The sequence below is a fragment of the Mytilus galloprovincialis genome, chromosome 3, assembly GCF_965363235.1.
Source record: "Mytilus galloprovincialis chromosome 3, xbMytGall1.hap1.1, whole genome shotgun sequence".
Lineage (NCBI taxonomy): Eukaryota > Metazoa > Mollusca > Bivalvia > Mytilida > Mytilidae > Mytilus > Mytilus galloprovincialis.
This window is the reverse complement of record NC_134840.1, coordinates 18,391,837-18,412,812: the sequence shown is the minus strand read 5'-3', so window position 1 is coordinate 18,412,812 and position 20,976 is coordinate 18,391,837. Positions and strand designations below refer to the sequence as shown.

The window sequence follows — 20,976 nt, the reverse complement described above, 5'->3', positions numbered from 1 at the left end:
AACAAACCCACTAACAATTACATTGACCTCGTTTAACGTACAAAGTTATGCGTTATACATTGTCACAATCATCCACATCATTTGAACACTGTTGAATAGTGTTGTCAAAATTATTCAATTCTTGATAATCATTCCACTGTGGTACATCTCATTATTTTTTTTTATATAAACGACTATGTTCTGGTCACTATAACAATTGTTATGTATCCGTTTGTCATCTTCTCCTGATTCAACTGATTGTCAATATCATTATCATAATTAGTTTTATTTGATTTTTTTGCAATTTTCAAAGCGTGACTTTAACAAATAATATAAAAAGGAAGATGTAGTATGTATGATATGCATAAAATAGAATGACACACATAAAGCTATATCGGAAATTCATGTTAAATTGTTTCCTTAATTGTTTTTATTTACGACTTTTGATTTCTAAACTATAACAGGAAGTTGACACAGATATACATGTAGCCAAGATACTCACATACCTACAAAATCCTTATTAGAAACGTTACAATTGGAAATATGCTTAACAATCTACAAATCAAAATCATATTGATGGCATATGTTTTTCCTTCGGAAGTAAATAGTAAGAACCGTAACTGTACCTCTCTTATATCGTAAGTATTTTGTATGATATTGTACTTGGAAAAAAATGAAGATATCCGTAATGTGAAAATCTTAATCCTATTTTAAGAAAGTTTGAAAGCTAAGATGTCCGTTTAGATATTGTAAGTTTCAAAAGAGGTTCTTTTTTTAAATCAAAATATAATTTAAAGAGTATAGAATTTACATAATGTCAAAAAAGTATATATATTGACTGGGGTTACCTAGAATATGTCTTTAAAATTATTCAACTTTTTATATTGTTTGTTACGCGAAATCTTACCTTTTATCCCTTTTTAGCTAATTTTCAACCAACCGATTTGAAATTTCATATTTACATCATTCCCCAAAATGTGCGAAGATGCCCCTATAGTAAATTTCAAACTATTAAAACAAAAGTTTGTAAGCATCTGCTAATGTTAAGGAGATTTATGATCTTTTGGTTTTAATTTCTGACTTGACTACCTCTTTTTACGTTTATGCTCTGTTGCATTTTAGAAAATGGAATGATGTTCAGTGGTTATCGTTTGTTGATGTTGTTCATAAGTGTTTCTCGTTTCTCGTTTTTATATAGATTAGACTATTGGTTTTCCCGTTTAAATGATTTTACTATAGTCATTTGTGGGACCCTTTATATCTTGCTTGGTGAGAACAAAGACTTCATGTTGAAGACCGTACTTCGACCTATAATGGTTTACATTTACAAAGTGAATGATTCGAAATCATTGAAAACATATTCATGTTACCTTCAATCAATTTAACCCAATAGCTAAAGATTGGTGACGCATGTATAACTCGTGGTCAGCCATTAAAAAGAAAAGAATGTTAATATTGAAAGTGAAAAAAAGGTGAACCATTTCGTTGACTGATTCAATCCACAAAAAAAATCTTATACAGGAAAAATCGACAGTTAACTATTATTTAACCTCTGACATGAAATAAAACAGACCTAGAAAAATACAAATACATTGTACACGAGGTCCCCATGCATTTTTATTTATGTTTATATCGGGTTATATGACAATCGGCAGTCTCCGGTTGTCATCTCAAAAGTTAATTGACTAAAATACACACGAGGTTCTGATATATATATTATCGGGTACACGCAGTGTTAACTGCTTATTTTAGTCTCAGTTTAATAGGAATAAACATTATAAATCAAATATGAGAATTTTAGTCAAATCAGTGAACATGAATTTGACAGCTAGTGATCTTTAGCCAGATCATTGATATACATATTGAATTGTGTAATACGCACATTTGCATTGCATTGCGTTCATTATCACTGAACTAGTATATATTTGTTTAGGGGCCAGTTGAAGGACGCCTCCGGGTGCGGGAATTTCTCGCTACATTGAAGACCTGTTGGTGACCTTCTGCTGTTGTTTTTTCTATGGTCGGGTTGTTGTCTCTTTGGCACATTCCCCATTTCCATTCTCAATTTTAATCACTTGGCACTAGATAACACGTCATAGATATCTAAATTGTGAACTTCATTTTATATGGCCAAAGCTTTACTCTCAATTTATTGCAACGATTATGATGGTTATTTTATCCAATGAGTTTCTACTGTTATATATATTTGTATATCTTTTTGTGTTTCTTCTTCTGGCATTACTGAAAAAACTCATAAACCAACTTGCTTTTAATAAGAACTAGGCTTGATACCAGATGTAATCAACGACGATTTTGAAAAACAAATCTTATATGGCAGGGCACTAAAAAGGTTTGTTAAAATAAATTTCAGATTAAGAATTAAAAGTTATATAAGTAAAATTTGAATTGCCTAAATATTTTCCCGTTTTTTTCAGAGATAAAAGTCCACGAGGTTATCCGGTGTACAGATTAATATATAGATGCTGTCTTAACTATCATTTACTAAATGGAAAATGTGAAGGTAACTTCAAAATAAATTCTGTTCTACGTTACACGGTTTCGTAACTTCCTGACAAAACATGTTTTGGCTCAATGATATTATAATCCGGTACCATCAATATACAACGATAGGATTTCTATTTGCTATTTAATTGATATTTAAGAATATGTTAAATTCACATATAATTATTTTTGAATATGCGATTCAGTATTTTTTAAACCGTTCCGTATTAGTGAAGACATAATTTAAAAGGTACAGTCATTGGACAAAAGTGAGTTCCCACTCACTCAATAACATTTACCATCTCCAAAATGTAATAGATTGTATGTTGTCAAATATCTTAAAAATGATTTATACCAACCATTAAACAGTAATTATTTTAAATCGTCATGTCAAAGACTTTCAATATACCAAAGAGTGTAGGTTGACTAGTTTGCCCTAGAGTTTTCAAATTTGATATATACGATTAATATGCTTTTCAAAACTGTTACTTGATATCAAATATGGGATTAAAGTTACTTTTCGTTATAAAAACTCGCATATTTGGAGATCCGTCTTTTTCTGTTTGGATTTGTATATTCATATTTGATTAAATGGTCTTTTGAAAAATCACTTTGCAAATTCATTTGCTGTAACTTTTTGAAAGCCTTTTCTGTAACGGAAAAAAGTATGTGCTAGATACACTAATTACTGAAAATGTGATGATAAGATTGAAGCTTTAAATGTTTTCCTGGACAGCGCATAAAGATAAAAGAAGAAGTGTTATGATTGCCATTGCCGTTTGAATGGTTTAACGCTAGTCAGATTTGGGGCCCTTTATAGCTGGCTGTTCGGTGTGAGCCAAGGCTCCGTGTTGAAGACCCTACTTTCACACATAATTTACTTTTACAAATTATGATTTGAAAGGAGAGTTGTCTCATTAGCACTCATACAACATCTTCTTATATCTATACAAGATATATGTTTGTTTCGGTGATATGGTGTATCGACAGATAGTAGGTATCCATATGAGCTCAAATTATTCATGTTTTGATATGAATCACGTTTTATGGACAAAATCAGCATAGCAACGTCAATGGTATATTCAACAATACCCACCGGTATGGAATTAGACTATTTACCTGATTTGTTATTACATAAGCAACACGACGGGTGTCAAATGTGGAGCAGGATCTGTTTACCCTTCCGGAGCACCTGAGATCACCCTTAGTTTTTGGTGGGGTTTGTGTTGTCTATTCTTTAGTTTTCTATGTTGTGTCATGTGTACTGTTGTTTGTCTGTTTGTCTTTTTTCAGTTTTAGTCATGGCGTTGTCAGATTATTTTCGATATATGAGTTTGACTGTCCCTCTGGTATCTTTCGTCCCTCTTTTATCTTGGTGAATTTTTTTACGTTAGATTATACAGAGTTCTCTTGATATGACACAACAATTTAGCCAAAGGAACTTACTTCAAATAAATCTCATTTAAATTTTAAAGGTAAACTCTATACTAAAGACAAAAGGAACAATTTTCCATTCCCTATTGTTATAATTGTCCTTATTATTCAGCGATGCTTATTGACTCCATCATACGTTTTTATGTATCTCGTTCGTTTTGCCCGTTTGTGTAGTGATGTCATCTATTTTAACGGACGTAATCAATGCATCACTGGTAAATAAGTGACATGATTAAGTCAGAGATTTCGCTACCATATATTATTAAAACATTTACTATTTTTCCTCTTAACAATGGTTTTAGTGAATTCTGCTGTACATGTAGAATAGTTATCAAAGGTACCAGGATTATAATTTAGTACGCCAGACGCTCGTTTTGTCCTCATAAAACTCATCAGTGACGCTCATATCAAAATATTTATTAAGCCAAACAAGTACAAATTGAAGAGCATTGAGGATCCAAAATTCCAAAAAGTTATGCCATATACGGCTAAGGTAATTTATGCCTGGGATAAGAAAATCCTTAGTTTTTCGAAAACTTCAAAGTTTTGTAAGCTGGAAAAATGATATCCTAAGTGTTAGTATTATCCTTGCCATTAAAGTGAGAAGGTGACTAGACACAAAACCAGGTTCAAAATAAACTTATCATAGATACCAGGACTAAATTCAAACCCACCATTTTTTTCTTAAAATGTCCTGTACCAATTGATTATGGAAAATGGCTATTGTTATCTTATAGTTCGTTTCTGTGAGTGTTGCATTTTAGTTTTTCTGGTGTGTCATTGTTCTCCTCTGATATTTAATGTGTTTTCCTCAGTTTTAGTTTGTAACGCAGATTGTGTTTTTCTCAATCGATTTATGAATTGCGAACAGTTGCCTTTATTTACGTTACGGTAAACTGTCCTACAATCACGGACAGCACTATGTGATCTATATAAACTCATCGAACATTTAAACAATTTTATAAGTAAAAATTGTCTTATAAAGGATGTATAATTAAACATACTAGAACATCCTACATTTATCAGCACTAAGTTTTATTTAGAATGTCCACCAGGAACGTACGGATCACATGGGATGTGCGATAAACCATGTCCAGAGAACAGTTATGGGAGATTTTGTTCCCTGACATGTCATTGCGAGAAAAATGAAAGGTAAAATATTTCTTTAATTAAAATCAAGTTATCATTATGAAATTGATATAAGATTGAGAATGGAAATGGGGAATGTGTCAAAGAGACAACAACCCGACCATATAAAAGACAACAGCAGAAGGTCACCAACAGGTCTTCAATGTAGCGAGAAATTCCCGCACCCGGAGCCGTCCTTCAGCTGGCCCCTTAACAAATATATACTAGTTCAGTGATACTGAACGCCATACTAAACTCCAAATTGTACACAAGAAACTAAAATTAAAAATAATACAAGACTAACAAAGGCCAGAGGCTCCTGACTTGGGACAGGCGCAAAAATGCGGCGGGGTTAAACATGTTCATGAGATCTCAACCCCCCTATACCTCTAGCCAATGTAGAAAAGTAAATGCATAACAATACGCACATTAAAATTCAGTTCAAGAGAAGTCCGAGTCTGATGTCAGAAGATGTAACCAAAGAAAATGTATGTTAGAAAGATATATTAAATCTTCATTGATTATAAGGGAAAGATGTGTATTTTATTAATTTATATTTCTTCGCCGAATAGAAGAATGTTGCATGCCTATTTTAGGTTATTTTCTAGATGTCATCATTTCTGTTTCTTTTAATTCAAATTCGTAGTTTCAAATACCCTATCAAGTACAGATTAAGGTGGCTCGCGGGTCTAAATCATATTTTTTTTAATGTAGGATTTCGCAATATTTTTCTACAAATGAACTTTATCTTATACTTAATAGAAAAATAAAATGAAAAGATGGGGTCACCGTTCTTTTACGCTCACAATATGCCTTCGAGGGAAGCATACATTTGTGTAAAGTGACTTTTTTCTGTTGAACTAACAACAGAAAAAAGGTAATATCGAAATAAAAAAGAACCAAAATACAGAAATCGCTCAAATTTTACAAAAGTTTAGTTTAAATACAGCTTATTTGAAAATAGTAATAAAAATATAGGTCACCGATGAGTTAAAAAAGATATTTCAATTTTAATGCCAAAAAGTTGGCATTTTTTGCACCAAAGGGAGATAATTTGGAGCTTTTTAAATGATAAATACATTTTAAAAGTCATCTGGGGCCAACACAAATTGATTTTTTTAATGATTTTTGTACCATATGATAAAGTAACAACTAATTAAGGTTACAAATAAAATTTGTAATGAAAAATAACTGTTTCATTTTTTTTACCGACATTTTTATACCCTCGAGCCTCCTTAAACAATTGAAAATTCGCTTTTTAGATTTTTGTCTTTTAGAAAAGTGTGCTCTGTGCTGAGAATGAACGGTTATAGAACACCGTGAGTTAGGTCAAATTAACCATATTTTGGAAAATGACAATGTACGCAGACTGACTATATGCAATATGTCGCCATTGATTAGAAGCTTTGCTATCTTATCGTTTGAAGACCTACGTATAATACAAAACAACATTTAGAAAATAGGAGTTAGAATATTACTATCTGGATTGCTGATAATGTTTGAACGACATGAGAATCATATATTTCCCTTTCCTGATTTGTTTCTAGATGTCATGCTGTTCATGGTTGTACGTGTACAAGCAATTCCACTTGCAGAAGTAGGTGAAAATTTTAACCGTTTAACGAGTCATTCATTATGACTGTTTTTGTTATGGTAGAAATGAGTAACATGATTTAACATTATTCAATATTGTGTTATGAAAAGGCAGGCTCTTGTGTTTTCAAGCTTATGCTACATGTATACAACCACCTATTAATTTCTTTTTTTTCATATAAACTATTCACCAAAATAAAGTGGTATTAAAATCTATTAGCATTTGAGTCGACACTGTACCTGAAGAACTGTTAATCTATAAGGGTATCTTCATCATAGAAACTAGTGGTTCGACGGCACATACATGATTTAGCACATACTTTTTTAAATGCTTCGTTGATAGATTGGGAATTTATTTAGGTCATAAAGATAGATATGGTTCACGAATTAAATAGGGATGTACCACAAAATCTATGTCCTGTCCATTTGAATTTACTTATAAATGACAATAGCTCTTTTCTGTACATCAGCGGAACGATCAAACTCAAAGATGTAAAAGCCATCTACAATAAACTTTGACTAGGGAGTCACAAACTCATTTTCTTAATGATTTATATATCTAACTACAGAAAATTTAAGGAAAATCTACTGAACTGATTATGCCATCATGAACTAACAGTTAACCAGTAGAGGTATCAACCGAGTGATAGTAAAGTGTAAAAGAAACCATTGACAAAGAAATGAAAATAACCCTTCGCATACTGATATTACTATTTCATGTATTTAGGTTAAACAAGTCTGTAGAAATTGAGAAAACTTTAAAATACAAAATTCATTGGCATCAGTTTATCAAGAGGGATAGCAAAAGCAATGAAATAAGAGTGATTGCATCAACAATATATAATTGCCAAACAAACGTTGTATCATTTCTATGAATTCAATGAAATAAAGTTAAAGTATGAAAATAATTCATTTTAGATATCCTTTTAAGTACAGAAGAGCACATGCATGTGGTGGATTTTAATTTCACCAGTACTGCTGCATGTAAGTACATTCAAATAAATATGTATACTAAATTAAGGTACTATGGCTCGTCAAACTAAATGACTCTTTTAAGTATCTATGTAGGACTCTAAACAGTCATGGTGCCCCGATTAATATTGGTCACACTGAAGTGCAGTGGCCTGCGCTAAAGTGCGTTGGTTATGATTAACAGGCTGAAGTGCTGACATTGAGACTTTATAACTTGTTGATAACTCTACTAAAGTGCGTTCACAGGTGGCACAGCTTCAGTGCATTGTTTTTTTGACTTCTGCTGTTTCGATGAGGTGCAATTGTGTCGACTAGCTAAAATGCGATGGTCTGATTTCAGAACTTTATTGAATGAAGCGGTGATGAGGTTAGCATGCTATAATCTCATTTGGATAATTGTGTTTGATTTCTGGTCAAGTCAAACAATTAACAGTTTTAGTAAAATGGGTTTCGACTAGTCAACAATGTTATTTTTTATAAATTGAGTATGTGCGACGAAAAAAGAAAGGAATCCACGTGTAGGTATATAGTACTAAACAGGGGCTGTATGTACTTGATTGTTCTCGTTATGAAGTAGATAAACAAATTGCTCGCATGTTATTATAAATCTTGTCAAAACAATTCATTTCATTCTCAGCATCAAAGGAAAAAGCAAGACATACATGTTTGGAGATATCAATCATTCTGTGCAGTGCAATTTTATCTTTCACAATGTTAACGATTTCAACAAGTTCGTTTATGATAAAAAGGTATGTTTTATTTTCATTTTATTTGACCTGTAATGAAATTGTTAAATTTGCAACTTTATCATTTGAAATAAATTTTATTCTTATTCTTTTATTTTTTTGTTTTTATGCTTTTGATCACGTTGGTGCTATTTTTTCGACTGGTGGTCGGTGCTTTCCCCTTTAGTATATTTGTACTTTCCAGTAAAAACGTTAATATTAATTTCTTAATTGAACAGTCAAATATTGGAAAAACGGAAGTAGAATCACATTCGCAACCTCAAAAATAACAGATTAGAATTTTGAATTATTTTGACGCCTAATGTGTCTGATTCATTTTGACAAAGTCAAGCATAAACATAGTATGCTTCCTTCATTTTCAGGTATTTAGGGTGACTCAGAACTAACAATAAAGTGAATTAGAAAAGCATACAACAAAAATAGTAAGAAAAAACTGGTGGATATCGGCGTGCATCTGATAATTTTTTGGACACGTTCGATGAAGCCATAACCATCTTTTAGTATGGTTAGTGTGGCAAGCTAGCGCTCGCGGAAAATGTATACCTATATTTTATGAATATGCAATCCCATCCATCTACAGTTTTCTAACCAGATCCCGAAATTTTGTAGCACTCCTTTACAAGTAACAACCATGACATTTTATTGTATTTATTACCTCAGTTCATGTTAAAACTTTTCTTCGAAAGTACACAAAGATAGAGGAAATTATATATATATATCTTTCATTTTATTTATCATAATTCCATGATTATAGATACAGGAAGATGTGGTATGAGTGCCAATTAGACAACTCTACATCCAAATAACAATTTATAAAAGTAAACCATTATAGGTCAAGGTACGGCCTTCAACACGGAGCCTTTGCTCACAGTGAACAGCAAGCTAAAAAGGACCCCAAAAATTACTAGTGAAAAACCATTCAAACGGGAAAACCAAAGGTGTAATCGATATAAAAACGACAAACGAGAAACACGTATAAACTACATAAACAGACGATAACTACTGAACATCAGATTCCTGACTTGGGACAGGAGCAAACAATCGGGAATAAAATTTTGATGGTACCAAAGCTTCTCCCTTTTTCTGAAACAATAGTATAACATCACAACTTAGAAAAACACATTATGTCTATTGTACATGGAATGAAGTCAATATATCAGTAAACATCAATAATTTTTCTTCCCTTTGCATAGATAAATTGTATTTGAAGAATATATTTTTTTTCTTTTGCATCAACATGTTACTATTTGGGTCAATGTAATTAATAATCCAACGATATAGCCTGAACCGTTTGTTTTAAACCATGATTAATTTCTGCTCTTGTTGGAAAGAAGGATGACGATTTAAAAATAAATAAGAAATAAAACAATCTTACACACTCTACTTTTAAGACACATAATAAAGTACATTTGAATATATATTTTTTTTAACTTTTGATGGTTGTATATTGTAAAAATTGTTTGTACAAAACAAACAATAGCTAATAATGAATTCAATTTTTCCGACTACAATACACATGGGTTGGAACCGGTTCTTGCTTGTCATATAAAACACTCTGTATTGTTTGTTATATAGTCGAATGGGTTGTAAAGGTTTCGATGTGTTTAACAATATGTGGAAATTATAGTTTTCGTATGTACCTATGAAATCTATTGACATGCTATGCCCTTTTCAATGTTCGCATACTATTCGTCAAATTTTTGTTGGAAAAATATCAAAATATATAACAGTTCACCCGTTAACGTGTTCCCCTTTTATTTGTCTGTTTTTATAGATTTAGCTAGCTATATAACAAGGTTTAATCCACCATTTACTACACAAGAAAATGCTTTTAACGAGTCCGGAATATGACAGTTGTCCATTCGTTTAATTTGTCTAGCCTTTTGATTTTGCCATTTGATTTCGAACTCACCGTTTTGAATTTTCCTCGGAGTTAAGTAATTTTATAATTTACACACAGTACCATTATAACGACAGTAAAGCGATTCCCTGTTAAAACTTTTCAGTAGTTTTAACCGGTTCACATCGTCATCATACTGGATTGCATGGAAAGCTACTGAATATTACTAAATTCACTACGGTTAATTAAGGAATGTTTAATTAACCGTAGTGAAAAAATGACTGAAAGACTGAACATGAAGGGAAAAGTTCTTGTTCGAACTTTTCAGAAGATGTTGAGATTTGTAACTTGTGTTCCCCTTTAAAACTTCGTATTGAGTTTATCTAAGTTTCTTTGAACATATTATTGTAATTCCCGTTTATTTTGTTTCGTTTTTTAAAACTTAATGTCTTTCACTTTCTTTTAAATTTATTCATGTTATCTTCAAAAAATTTAAGAATGATTTAAATGTATTTTCAAAGTTCCTTTTTAATTACAAGGTTGATAATTTTCCGATACTCCCGGTATATTTGGGGTTGCTTTGTTCTTAGGAATTGCCACGTCGGCGTGATCACTGAAAAAAAATTTGCATTGCAAAGTCTACGACTAATATTGTTACTAATGAAGATATATTCTATTGGCCAGTATAAGCTATCTCTTAAGAATGAGTATCATTTTTTTTTGGAATTCCGAATCGACATGTATTCGTCTATACTCAAATTTTATATTTTCATGTGTCCGTCTGTGTTCACCGATTGCTGTCAATATAATGGAATTATATGCAACTTTATTACAATTTGGAGGTTTTGCTAGGTTTAAAACTAGGTTTAATTCCACATATTCAAAATACAGAATTTCCTGTACCAAGCTAGACAGGAATATGACAGTTGTTCTTCATTAGTTTGACTTGTGTGAGCTTTTGATTATGACACTTGTTAGGAGGCTTTTTTGTTTAAAACTTTACTTTGAGTTCGTAATTTTGCTATTTCATTCATTTCTGTTCAGGTTTCCATGACATCTTCACGATTGGGCATATGTTTTCTATCTTAAACAGTTATAAAAATCTCTCATAATTGAAGAAAACTATTTTGAAAGTATTAACTTAGAATTAAATATCGACTCCCATGAATTAAACAAATGCAGTTCAACTCCCGATGTTTACTGTATAACAGTCTCTTTAAGCAAAATAAGGCCATTTCTTGTTTATGTTTTTTTCATATATTTGAAATTGATAACACAAGTGCTGTGGTGAAATGATTGAGTTTGTTTTTAAATTTCTCTTCAAAATCTCAAAACAAATATATATCTTCTTTGCATCGCAATTATAAGTTATACATACATTATGTCACTAAACAAAAACGAAGAGTGATGCAGCGTGTTCCCTAATTATTTCTAAAACAGGAACAAATATAAAGGAAAGGACAAAACGGACAATCTAGTAAGGGAAACTAATTACACAGAATTTATTTGGAGTATCATATGCTTACTGCAGATTAATTGCTTCGGTTTATTTTGATACATGATTCTAAATTATTTTATTTCACAATTCAAAATTACATAACAATAACACATATACACATTAGTGAACCAATATAAAAACAAAAATATTAAAGTTTATTTTAAGACACTACAACCGACTTTAAGCATTCTTAATATTTCTTTCGTATAAAAGTATCAAGGTTTTGGAAATAATTATATGTATGTTCTATAAATCATCTGCGAAGTACGCATATCCATTTGCTTCTTTTCAAATTGTTATTTACGTCCAAACAAGGAACCAAGATCTGGCAGAAGACCAACAGATTCTGTGCATTGGTTACAATGTTTAGCACAGTACTTCTGTCCAAATGTGTTTCTGCATATGTTGGTTATATTTATGGTTAGGCAGTCATTACCAAGTATATTACCACAAGTTCCGGCTGAAAGTAGACACGAATAAATAACATATAAACAACTTAAATTCGTTGTTCGTATAGATTTAATATTTGTTTGTATTTAATGCTATGGGGTCTTTCTACTTTCCATCCAACTTAAGCTTTTCTGAGTTTGCTGCTTGTAAAAACCTTGGGGATTTAGAAAAATAAAATTATTCGCAAAGCTCTTTCATGTGGTACTTTGTTTTCCATTTCATTATTTTGGTTTTGGCCGTCAACGAAGTACCCGATGTACACAATGTTGATCCTTGTATTTCTGATGAGTTCGGTTACATATTCTTTGCATTATTTTTTTTCTTTATCTGGTCTGTTTTATTATAAATCGAGTGTCACTGATGAGTCTTTAAAACAAAACGTGCGTTTGATAACAAAACTAATTATTTATAATTCCAAGTTTTATGCGGTTATTTAATTCGAATAGAACTTTTATTTCAAAGACAAACTAGATCTATAAAGCAAATATAATAAAGTTTTTTAATCTTTTTTTCATTATTCGATTTTTGTTTTAGATAAATGCTAGATAATTAATTCCAGAAAATAACAAAAAAAAAAAAAAAAAAAAAGAAAAAGAAAAAGAAAGAAAAAACAAAACCCAGCAATGTTAAAGTTAATATAAAATTGAATTTAAAAACATTTTCAGTTGAACAGAAATAGTATACCGGGATATTTCACTTTACAGACTACACAATTAATAACTTTATTTCAGACTTAGATATAAGTCTACGATACCGTAGGAAAGATTGTTATAGCTGAACCTAGATTAAGATTATAGCTCTCCATTAAGGGACGACATCAAAAGTTCAATGTAGGATAGAAACTTAATTCACATAGTTTTTTCACTAACCCCTCCTCTTTACTTGATTTGAGAAAAATTGATTGACCAATATTGATATATGTAAAATCGATTTTGGAAAACAAAACTTGTATTCTAACATGACGTCCTTCAAACGCTTTGAGTATACACCCGTGGTAAAATATGAATATATTGTCAAGGCTGTTCCAATCGTACTCCCACGTCATATGCTTTTTTATGAATAAAATACCCGACGTCATAGAACGATGACGTAAGAATATGAGCATTTCACGGGAAACTACACGCTTGCCAAAACAAAAATCATCACAAGGAAACAAACGATGCTAAACGTGGTATAAGCCGAATTGTTTTAAACATATAAGACATTATAAGTAAATTATAATTTAAATTCACCAAAAACTATCTAAATACGTTATTGTCAAAACTTTAAGCATGTCACTAATTCAGTTTGCTCCGTTCTTTACGCCAATTTAATAGTGCGTTTATTTATGAGAACGGCAACTATTTGCCTCCATCTAGAGCGCTTCGATCCAAAACAATAGCCGTATTTTTCCTATTCGAATCGAAATAATTAATGGGGGCTTGAAAATATCGTTATTTTACCACGGGTTGTCCTTTTATGCCGATATTTTACCCCTCGCTATCGCTCAGGGTAAAATATTTGTCATAAAGGGCCAACCCGTTGTAAAATCACGATATATTCCATCCCCCATGAATTATTTCTTCCCCTCCACCCCAAACTATTTGATTTAAGTTTTTTATCCTACATTGATCTTTTGATGTCGTCCCTAATACTTTCAGATTTGAAATAACTGGTTAAGACCACAACTGTCGAGAAAGATTCTCTTTCAGGTCTCCAAGTAATGACCAAATTCAAACAATTGTGTTTCTTGTGATGAATTTGACCTTTAAAAAACCAAAATGACCAGTTTTGCAAATTATTTCCTTTACATTTAGAAAAGATCTAAAACTTAATTTAATCGATAAATAATTATTGATACCCTCTTAATGACAATTGTAGGTTCCAAATAAAAAAATATGAGCAGAAGCAGACGTTTTGACATAGAGAGAGAATCCGAAATACGTTATCCAAATTCCAATTTAATTTCTCTATACTCTATACTCAAAGTTGTTTATTTGCTACGTTCAATTTAATGTAACTAATATATTTGATTTACCATCTAAGGACATATTGTAATATTATTTTCACATACACAATATAAGGCCAAGTTTGGTTCCAGTTCGACTGGTAAGTTTGGAAGATAAGGTTACTTCCAAAACATTTGACTGACAAAATCCAAATAAACAATCTTGTGATGACAATGTCATACACAAGCACTACAGACTTAATAAGCAAGCGCTTTGAATTTGATTTTAACATTGCAATGGAATTTACATGCTTGAAAATATTTGTATTCCGTATTTGCAATGGAAAGGATATGCATTTAAACAATACACACCATGTTTTTCAAACAAGTTGTCAAATCGAATTCATTAGATGTAGCAATTAAAGTCATTGTGATAAATACAATTGTCCAATACATGTTCAACAACTAAATGAAAATGATTTAAAAAATCGAAAAGCTGTAGCTTGACTTATAAATATATGTACTTATCTTACCTCCTATATATTTCTAGGAATATTATTGGTTAAAAGCGTCCTCGTGGAGACCGTGTATGCTAGTATTTGATATTAGGTTAGTAGGGAGGCGGGGCTTATTTCATACTCGGTTAGTAGTGGTGTTATATATATGTCCCTTTATATTCCATATTAGGTAAAAGGGAGGCGGGGCCTATTTCATACACGGTCAGAAGTGGTGTTACTTCCCTTTATAAAAACAAAACGGTACTGAGAAAAAAATCTTAAAGGTTTCATCAGAAAAGAAATTGATGATTAAGATGGAAATAAATTCAAAATTGATCGCCCTGAAGATCATAAAAAACATTTTATTAAAATAAAGTATGTCAAAAAGGTTTTGATTTTGTAAATATTGCCGGTATATTTAACGACCATTCTATTAAAGAACAAATTCCTGGATATTTTAATTATAGTCAACTGTGTAAAGATGTTAATATCAGTGAAAATACACCTACTTCATGTAATTGTAGTACCTCCGAATATATTTATGGATCCATTTCCCATGTTATAACAGGAGATCTTAACATCGTTCAAGACCGAGAGTTAAAATCATTCCTCAGTAAAGGACCTAAATATCGTCCCCCGTCAATTATTAATTGGAATGAGTGTCGTAATATCATCCACGACTCACTCCATACTTACTGTATGAAATGGATAAAACGGGAAAAAGCTGACAAAAAATCTTTGGACTCTTTTTTTAATTCAGTAATGAAGATAGTTGATATACGTATTCAACATTTTAAAGAACATTTTACTATTAACAATAACCACAAAAAACCTATTTCTCGTATCAAACATAAACTAAAAGAACTAGCCAAGAAATTTGTTTTTGTCCCGGCCGATAAAGCTGATAATAATATTATTATTGTTTGACGTAAATTTTACATTGAGGTTCTGAAAAAAGAAATCACCAACACTAGTAACCCGAATTTAACTTGAACGGACAAAAACGTGTTAACGCTATTTAAATGAGATTGATCGTTTATTGATAAAGATTGACAAAAATTAAAAATTATATTTAATTCATATCAATTCATATCAATTCATTTTAACGCCAGTCAAATAGATTTCTCTGCGGTGAATCAATTGAAATCAAGTTGCTGGTTAGTTGCGTTAAACTAATAGGCCACGCCCCCGTTAAACTATTTCAAACATCCATTAATTCGTTTTAAACATGGATGAGACCCGAGCTTTTTACAGGTAAATCACCCAAGCAAAACGACCTCGATGTATCTATCGTTTTTTGTTTCAAACTTTAAATGCGTAGTCTTATTAAGTCACATGCTCCACAATTTAATTAAACGAACGTATAATACACGTGACATTTTCATATATAAGGCATTTAAATATAAACATTAAAATATATATGCACGCGTGGTTTAAAAATGTCAAACAAGGGAATCTGTGGAAAATAAAATAGTTAGATGGATAACATAAATTTAATTTGCTCAAATGCACTAGATCTTTATCGCACATATATATGTGCGTTTCAAAAATTATTGAATGCTATGAAACCTCATGGCATGTAAGTAACATGTGGTCCTTTGCAACTATTTACGAAACTTTATGTATTCCTGTATATTTACCGTTTCTCTTTTCTCTTTTTATGTTTACTATATTGTACTCGTAAATCAAATGTAGACATGGAAACTACACAGCAATTATTTATTGTGTACATAATTTAAATCGATGTATCTTATATTTCCGGTAAGCAACAAATATTCATTCTCTTGCCGTATATTGATATACGGAAAAGCTTGTAATGAAAAACAAGGTTTTGATGAATTGAATAATAAAATTGATGAAGACAATGTTGACGTATGTTAATATGATAAACAGAAAGTCATACCCAAAATTATAAATGAAGTAGCAGCCCACTGAACTTTTAAAACTGTGTTAAATTGTAATACCGGTCACTGGCCAAATCGGGCGTTAATTGTGGAAGAGAAGCAAATATCAAACAAAATTATTGTTCTTACGATTCTGTAAAAAGATTATTGTGCTGTCATGCACCCTGACGTACTTGTAATAAATGAAAATATATATATGAGATAAATTTTAGTCTGCGATAACGATGGGTAAGTTGATTTAACTTTAACGACCTAGACTGGCTATTTATCGGCATACTCTCACGTTTTTTAATGTTTTAAAAGAAAACATATATTTACGTTTTGGGCATTAAATATAAGTCTACTTACCAAATTGAAATGAACATAAACATTGTTAAAAAAAAATGGAAAAGAAACATTCTGCATTGTTGTTTTCATATAATTTTATTTCCTATATATTTGAGCGGAAATTTCTAAGTTAAAACAGATTGTAGTATAGATAAAATATTTCATCTAGGTGCTCTCGTTGAAGTTCGCGTTACATATTAAAATGAATTTCATTGGTCGGAACGTTTGCAAACTTTCAATTCAATACACAATATAGAGTCCAGTTCGGCAAAAAAAAAATCAAATTAAGACTCTACTTTGTCCGATTAAACAAACAGAATTTAGAAAAATTCTTTCAACCACGACCAAAATATCTATCTTTTTCTCCGCTGAAAATCATTACTATTGATATTAGAACAAGTCAAAAGTTGCCGGAGCCGGTTGGTTTATGATGCATACGAAACTTTAATAATTAATTATACGGTTTGTATTTTTCCAAATAACTACTATATCCAATAAAAATCAAAAAATAAATTATCGGTTAAAACTACCGATTTTTCTATGAGACAAACATTATCCTTATATGAGTCAAATTTGCAATATAGATTCATAAAGGACAAACCATATCCTCATGTTTTTTTATGCAACACTAGTAAGCATAGTTCGTCTGTTCTCGCTTCAAACCAAGCCATCATAAATACACCAGAGATGACTAAAATGAAAGTCTTTTCGGTCATTGAGATTTTTTGGTAGGTATTAAGCTTCAATTCGACCATTAATTACCGTAAATTTTCGATTTTTGCAATATGTTATAATCCTTGACCTTCCCGAAGCTTATACTTCGTTTAGTCGATTGTATGAAAGTTTTTTTTAAGAAACCGGTCTTTTACTGCAAAAAAAAAAAAAGATAAAAGATAAAAGCGATTTTTGTTTGAAGTAACGAATCTCATTCTTACAAGAAAATGAAAGTTTTCGTGTTTTAGGTTGTGCTGAAGCAAACGTAAAAGTTGAAATAAAAATTACACTCCGAGATTACACTAAAGACATTTCGCTAGCACACATGGGACTAGATTTATTAATTGTTCATTTGCAAGTCAAAATTAATAATCATGCAAAACAAATGATAAAACTTCCCAATTTAAAATTGAGAAAAAACCGACAGGAAACCAAAGTACAAAGGTATGGCATTTATTTAAAAACAATCTCCATCCAACTTCAAAATGTGAGGTAAATCGATTAGCTTACGCTAGCCAAGCAACCAACAGACAAAATAAATCTTGACTCTCCGATCAAGACTATCTATAGACACGGAATAAAAAATAACGGAAAATAATAGCATGTTAGAAAGGTTACAAACACATTTATACAAACATGAAGCAGCTGTTTTTTTACTGAACTGGTCAGTGGTAATACAAAACTAGAGTTTCAAAAAGATGAAGAAAAAGAAAAAGACATTTAAACATGCTAAAGTTTCTGAAAAAGCAAATCAGACATAGTGTTTAACTGAAATTGAAAAAAAAGGATCATGATAGTCTATAATATGTAAACATTTATTTCAGAAAGCCAACAACAAAATGAAAGGAAACTATGTATTGCTTAAAAACATTGACCAGGGCCGTAACAGCCTCATGTTTGAAATTTTAAAACAAAGTCACAGTACAAAGGCTTGTCTTCATATCAAATTGTTTTCACGGCGAATGTCTTGCAAGAAGCAAACTCCCATTACTCCGATGTCGCCCCTGCTTAATTTTTGCGTGATCCATGCATTCCCTATTTCCATTCTCAATTTTATGTTTCTGAATTACTTGTCTCTTGTTCATTTACTTCCCTACTAAATGTCTATAGTCTAAGTGTTAATTTTCATTTGTAAATGTCTGGTTTCGCAATAATGCATGTCCACCAATATCCAGACATTGTGCGAAAAAATATAGTTTAGAAGATATTATTCTATGCTGAATACAGAAAACATATAGTCGTTTTTCATGAAGATTTGAACTCTAACATTAAAGAGAACCAAACTGGCTGTCCTTTTTGAGTATTTCCATCTGGTGTCTTACATTTAAGGGTTTAACTAGTATTAACATGATTAAGTCGTGTCAACCTACTGTCAAGAAAGACGCCTTTATAGAAAATAAAGGAATATGGGGTAAACATACACGGGACCTAATCGAACACAAAGTCAGAGCTTAACAAAAATACAAATTATCAATGATCAGCGTTTGTATTCCTGTTCATCTTTATAGTCGCTAGAGGGTCTTCAACGATGAAAGAATCTGAGAGTACTTAAGTTTCTGACAGCTAGTTCACACTGTTACGTTTGGAGTCTTCCTGTCCGTCATCCCGCAATCTGATAATTTGATTATCTGTCTCAGGACCTGCGCATATATAAAATACTTGCCACTGAACATTGAACCAAGTAAAATCAATACACATCGTTTCATATATAAAAATCAATCTACAGATGATTATGCATTTCTTAGTTGGTTAGATTCCCTTTTGTGGGAGTTGAACACAATGCGGGACAATTTTCTTCTCATGGGAAGATATCTTTTTCCCATGGGAATATTAGTTTTTTCTTTTCTTTTTTTTTCAGAATTTGAAATATCGAAATGGACTGACAATCATGCACTAGTAACCAATGACTGGAACAATATAACAGGCATTTCAATAAATTATAAGTATTTCTATCATACTTTTACACTCAAAAGTCTTTTTATATCGTTGAATGATTGATAGAAATTCTACCGTTCAGCGAATGATTTTACAATTTGAATCTTTCACCTTTGTTTTCGGTCAATATCATCGTGCATTTCATGTAATAGTGTTCGCTGAACTGTCACGTATCAGAAACATGCCTTTTGAATTTCAGAATTAAAATTATAATTTTGTTTTAATCTATAATTATACATGGGGAATGACGAATCGTGTTTTTGATTGTTTTCTAATTATAACCTTTTAATTTCGTGAATTTACATCATAATTATTATGAATGTAATTATTCTTTTTCGTCTACGTAACTCGATATGCGTGTTTTTCGCCACTACAAAGATAAGCACGAACTTTTTTTGTTCAAATTTCCTAATCATGCTTATGCAATGTTGTAACTCGTCTACACAAAAATCTTTTATTTCAATTCATTTTTGGTCTTTTCTAGATCTTTTATAACCTCTCAGGTAATTTTCAAAGAAAATCCAGAGTTTTCGGCATTTACAAGGACGCGTACGGATGAGGATTAAATATAATCTTTTTGTGATATATTCACTTGTACTTTACCCGTAGGCTGTCTTCGTGTACTGCAATTTATGGTTTACATGTTTAAAGGAATACGAATACTTTATTTCTCATAAAACTTCAATTATTAGTTGTCAAGAACATACATACACATAACTATAAGGTAAAATTAGTACATGCATGTGTAAACGATACATTAAATTAGCTTGGAGGACTGACTTTCACATTTATAACTTTTACATAGTTTTTCTAATATTACAATATTTGATGAGTTTAACTGTTGATCAGCTTTAAAGATATAAGGGTTTGACTAACAGTAGTTCCTTAAACATTTCCTTCTTTTTCTATAGTTTATATGTTCTACAATTCATAATGTAATGGTACTCATCATCAATGTTGTTTGTGTCACAGAGACGACATATTCTGTCTTCTCTGTGTAAATCCTGAAACCTTCTGGACTCAATCGGCAACTACCACATCTATATCTGCGTAACATATGAATTTAGAAATGTAAAAAGCAGTTTTCTAATTGATAATTCTTTTTGAAAATATGACAGCATTATGTTTTATGCGATTCTGCATAAAAGCAAAGAATTCTTCTTGAAACTGGTCTTTGGGTTTCTGTTTAATACATTTTGACACCCATTTATCACAAACTGTGCACAAGGACGGAAAACAAATATACGTCCTTGCTGTGCACTATAATTCGAAATAGTTGTAAATTGCAATTTTTTTTAATTTCTATTTTTTCCTCACTAGATAGGTGAAAGTATGTATAACATTTATTGTAAATTACGAAAATGCATTACGAGCATAAATTTATAATTTCAAGTTAGAATTTACAGTCTCAACTTTTTTCAAAATCTCTGTAATATTACTCATGTATTATTTATGTTTATGTCAAAGGCGTTTGATTGGATAATAGGTAAAGGTAGGCGTGGTTTTTGGTAACTTTCCTCCAATCAACTG

The 20,976-nt window shown here is 31.3% G+C and overlaps 1 protein-coding gene and 1 long non-coding RNA gene across 2 annotated transcripts in view; one reads left to right on the top strand and one right to left on the bottom strand.

Annotated features, from left to right (window-relative positions):
- Positions 1-435: 435 nt before the first annotated feature.
- Positions 436-9,077, top strand: LOC143066343 (uncharacterized). The gene is made up of 7 exons (XR_012975566.1): positions 436-617; positions 2,415-2,500; positions 4,959-5,067; positions 6,591-6,640; positions 7,555-7,620; positions 8,246-8,357; positions 8,717-9,077. It is a non-coding gene; the product is annotated as an uncharacterized LOC143066343 (long non-coding RNA).
- A 2,662-nt stretch (positions 9,078-11,739) lies between these two features.
- The window catches only part of LOC143066226 (uncharacterized), a 53,131-nt gene continuing 43,894 nt past the window's right edge, over positions 11,740-20,976 (bottom strand). The window contains exon 14 of the mRNA XM_076239224.1: positions 11,740-12,152. Coding sequence (XP_076095339.1) covers positions 11,989-12,152 — 164 coding nt within the window. The 3' untranslated portion in view covers positions 11,740-11,988. The remainder of the gene's footprint in view (positions 12,153-20,976) is intronic.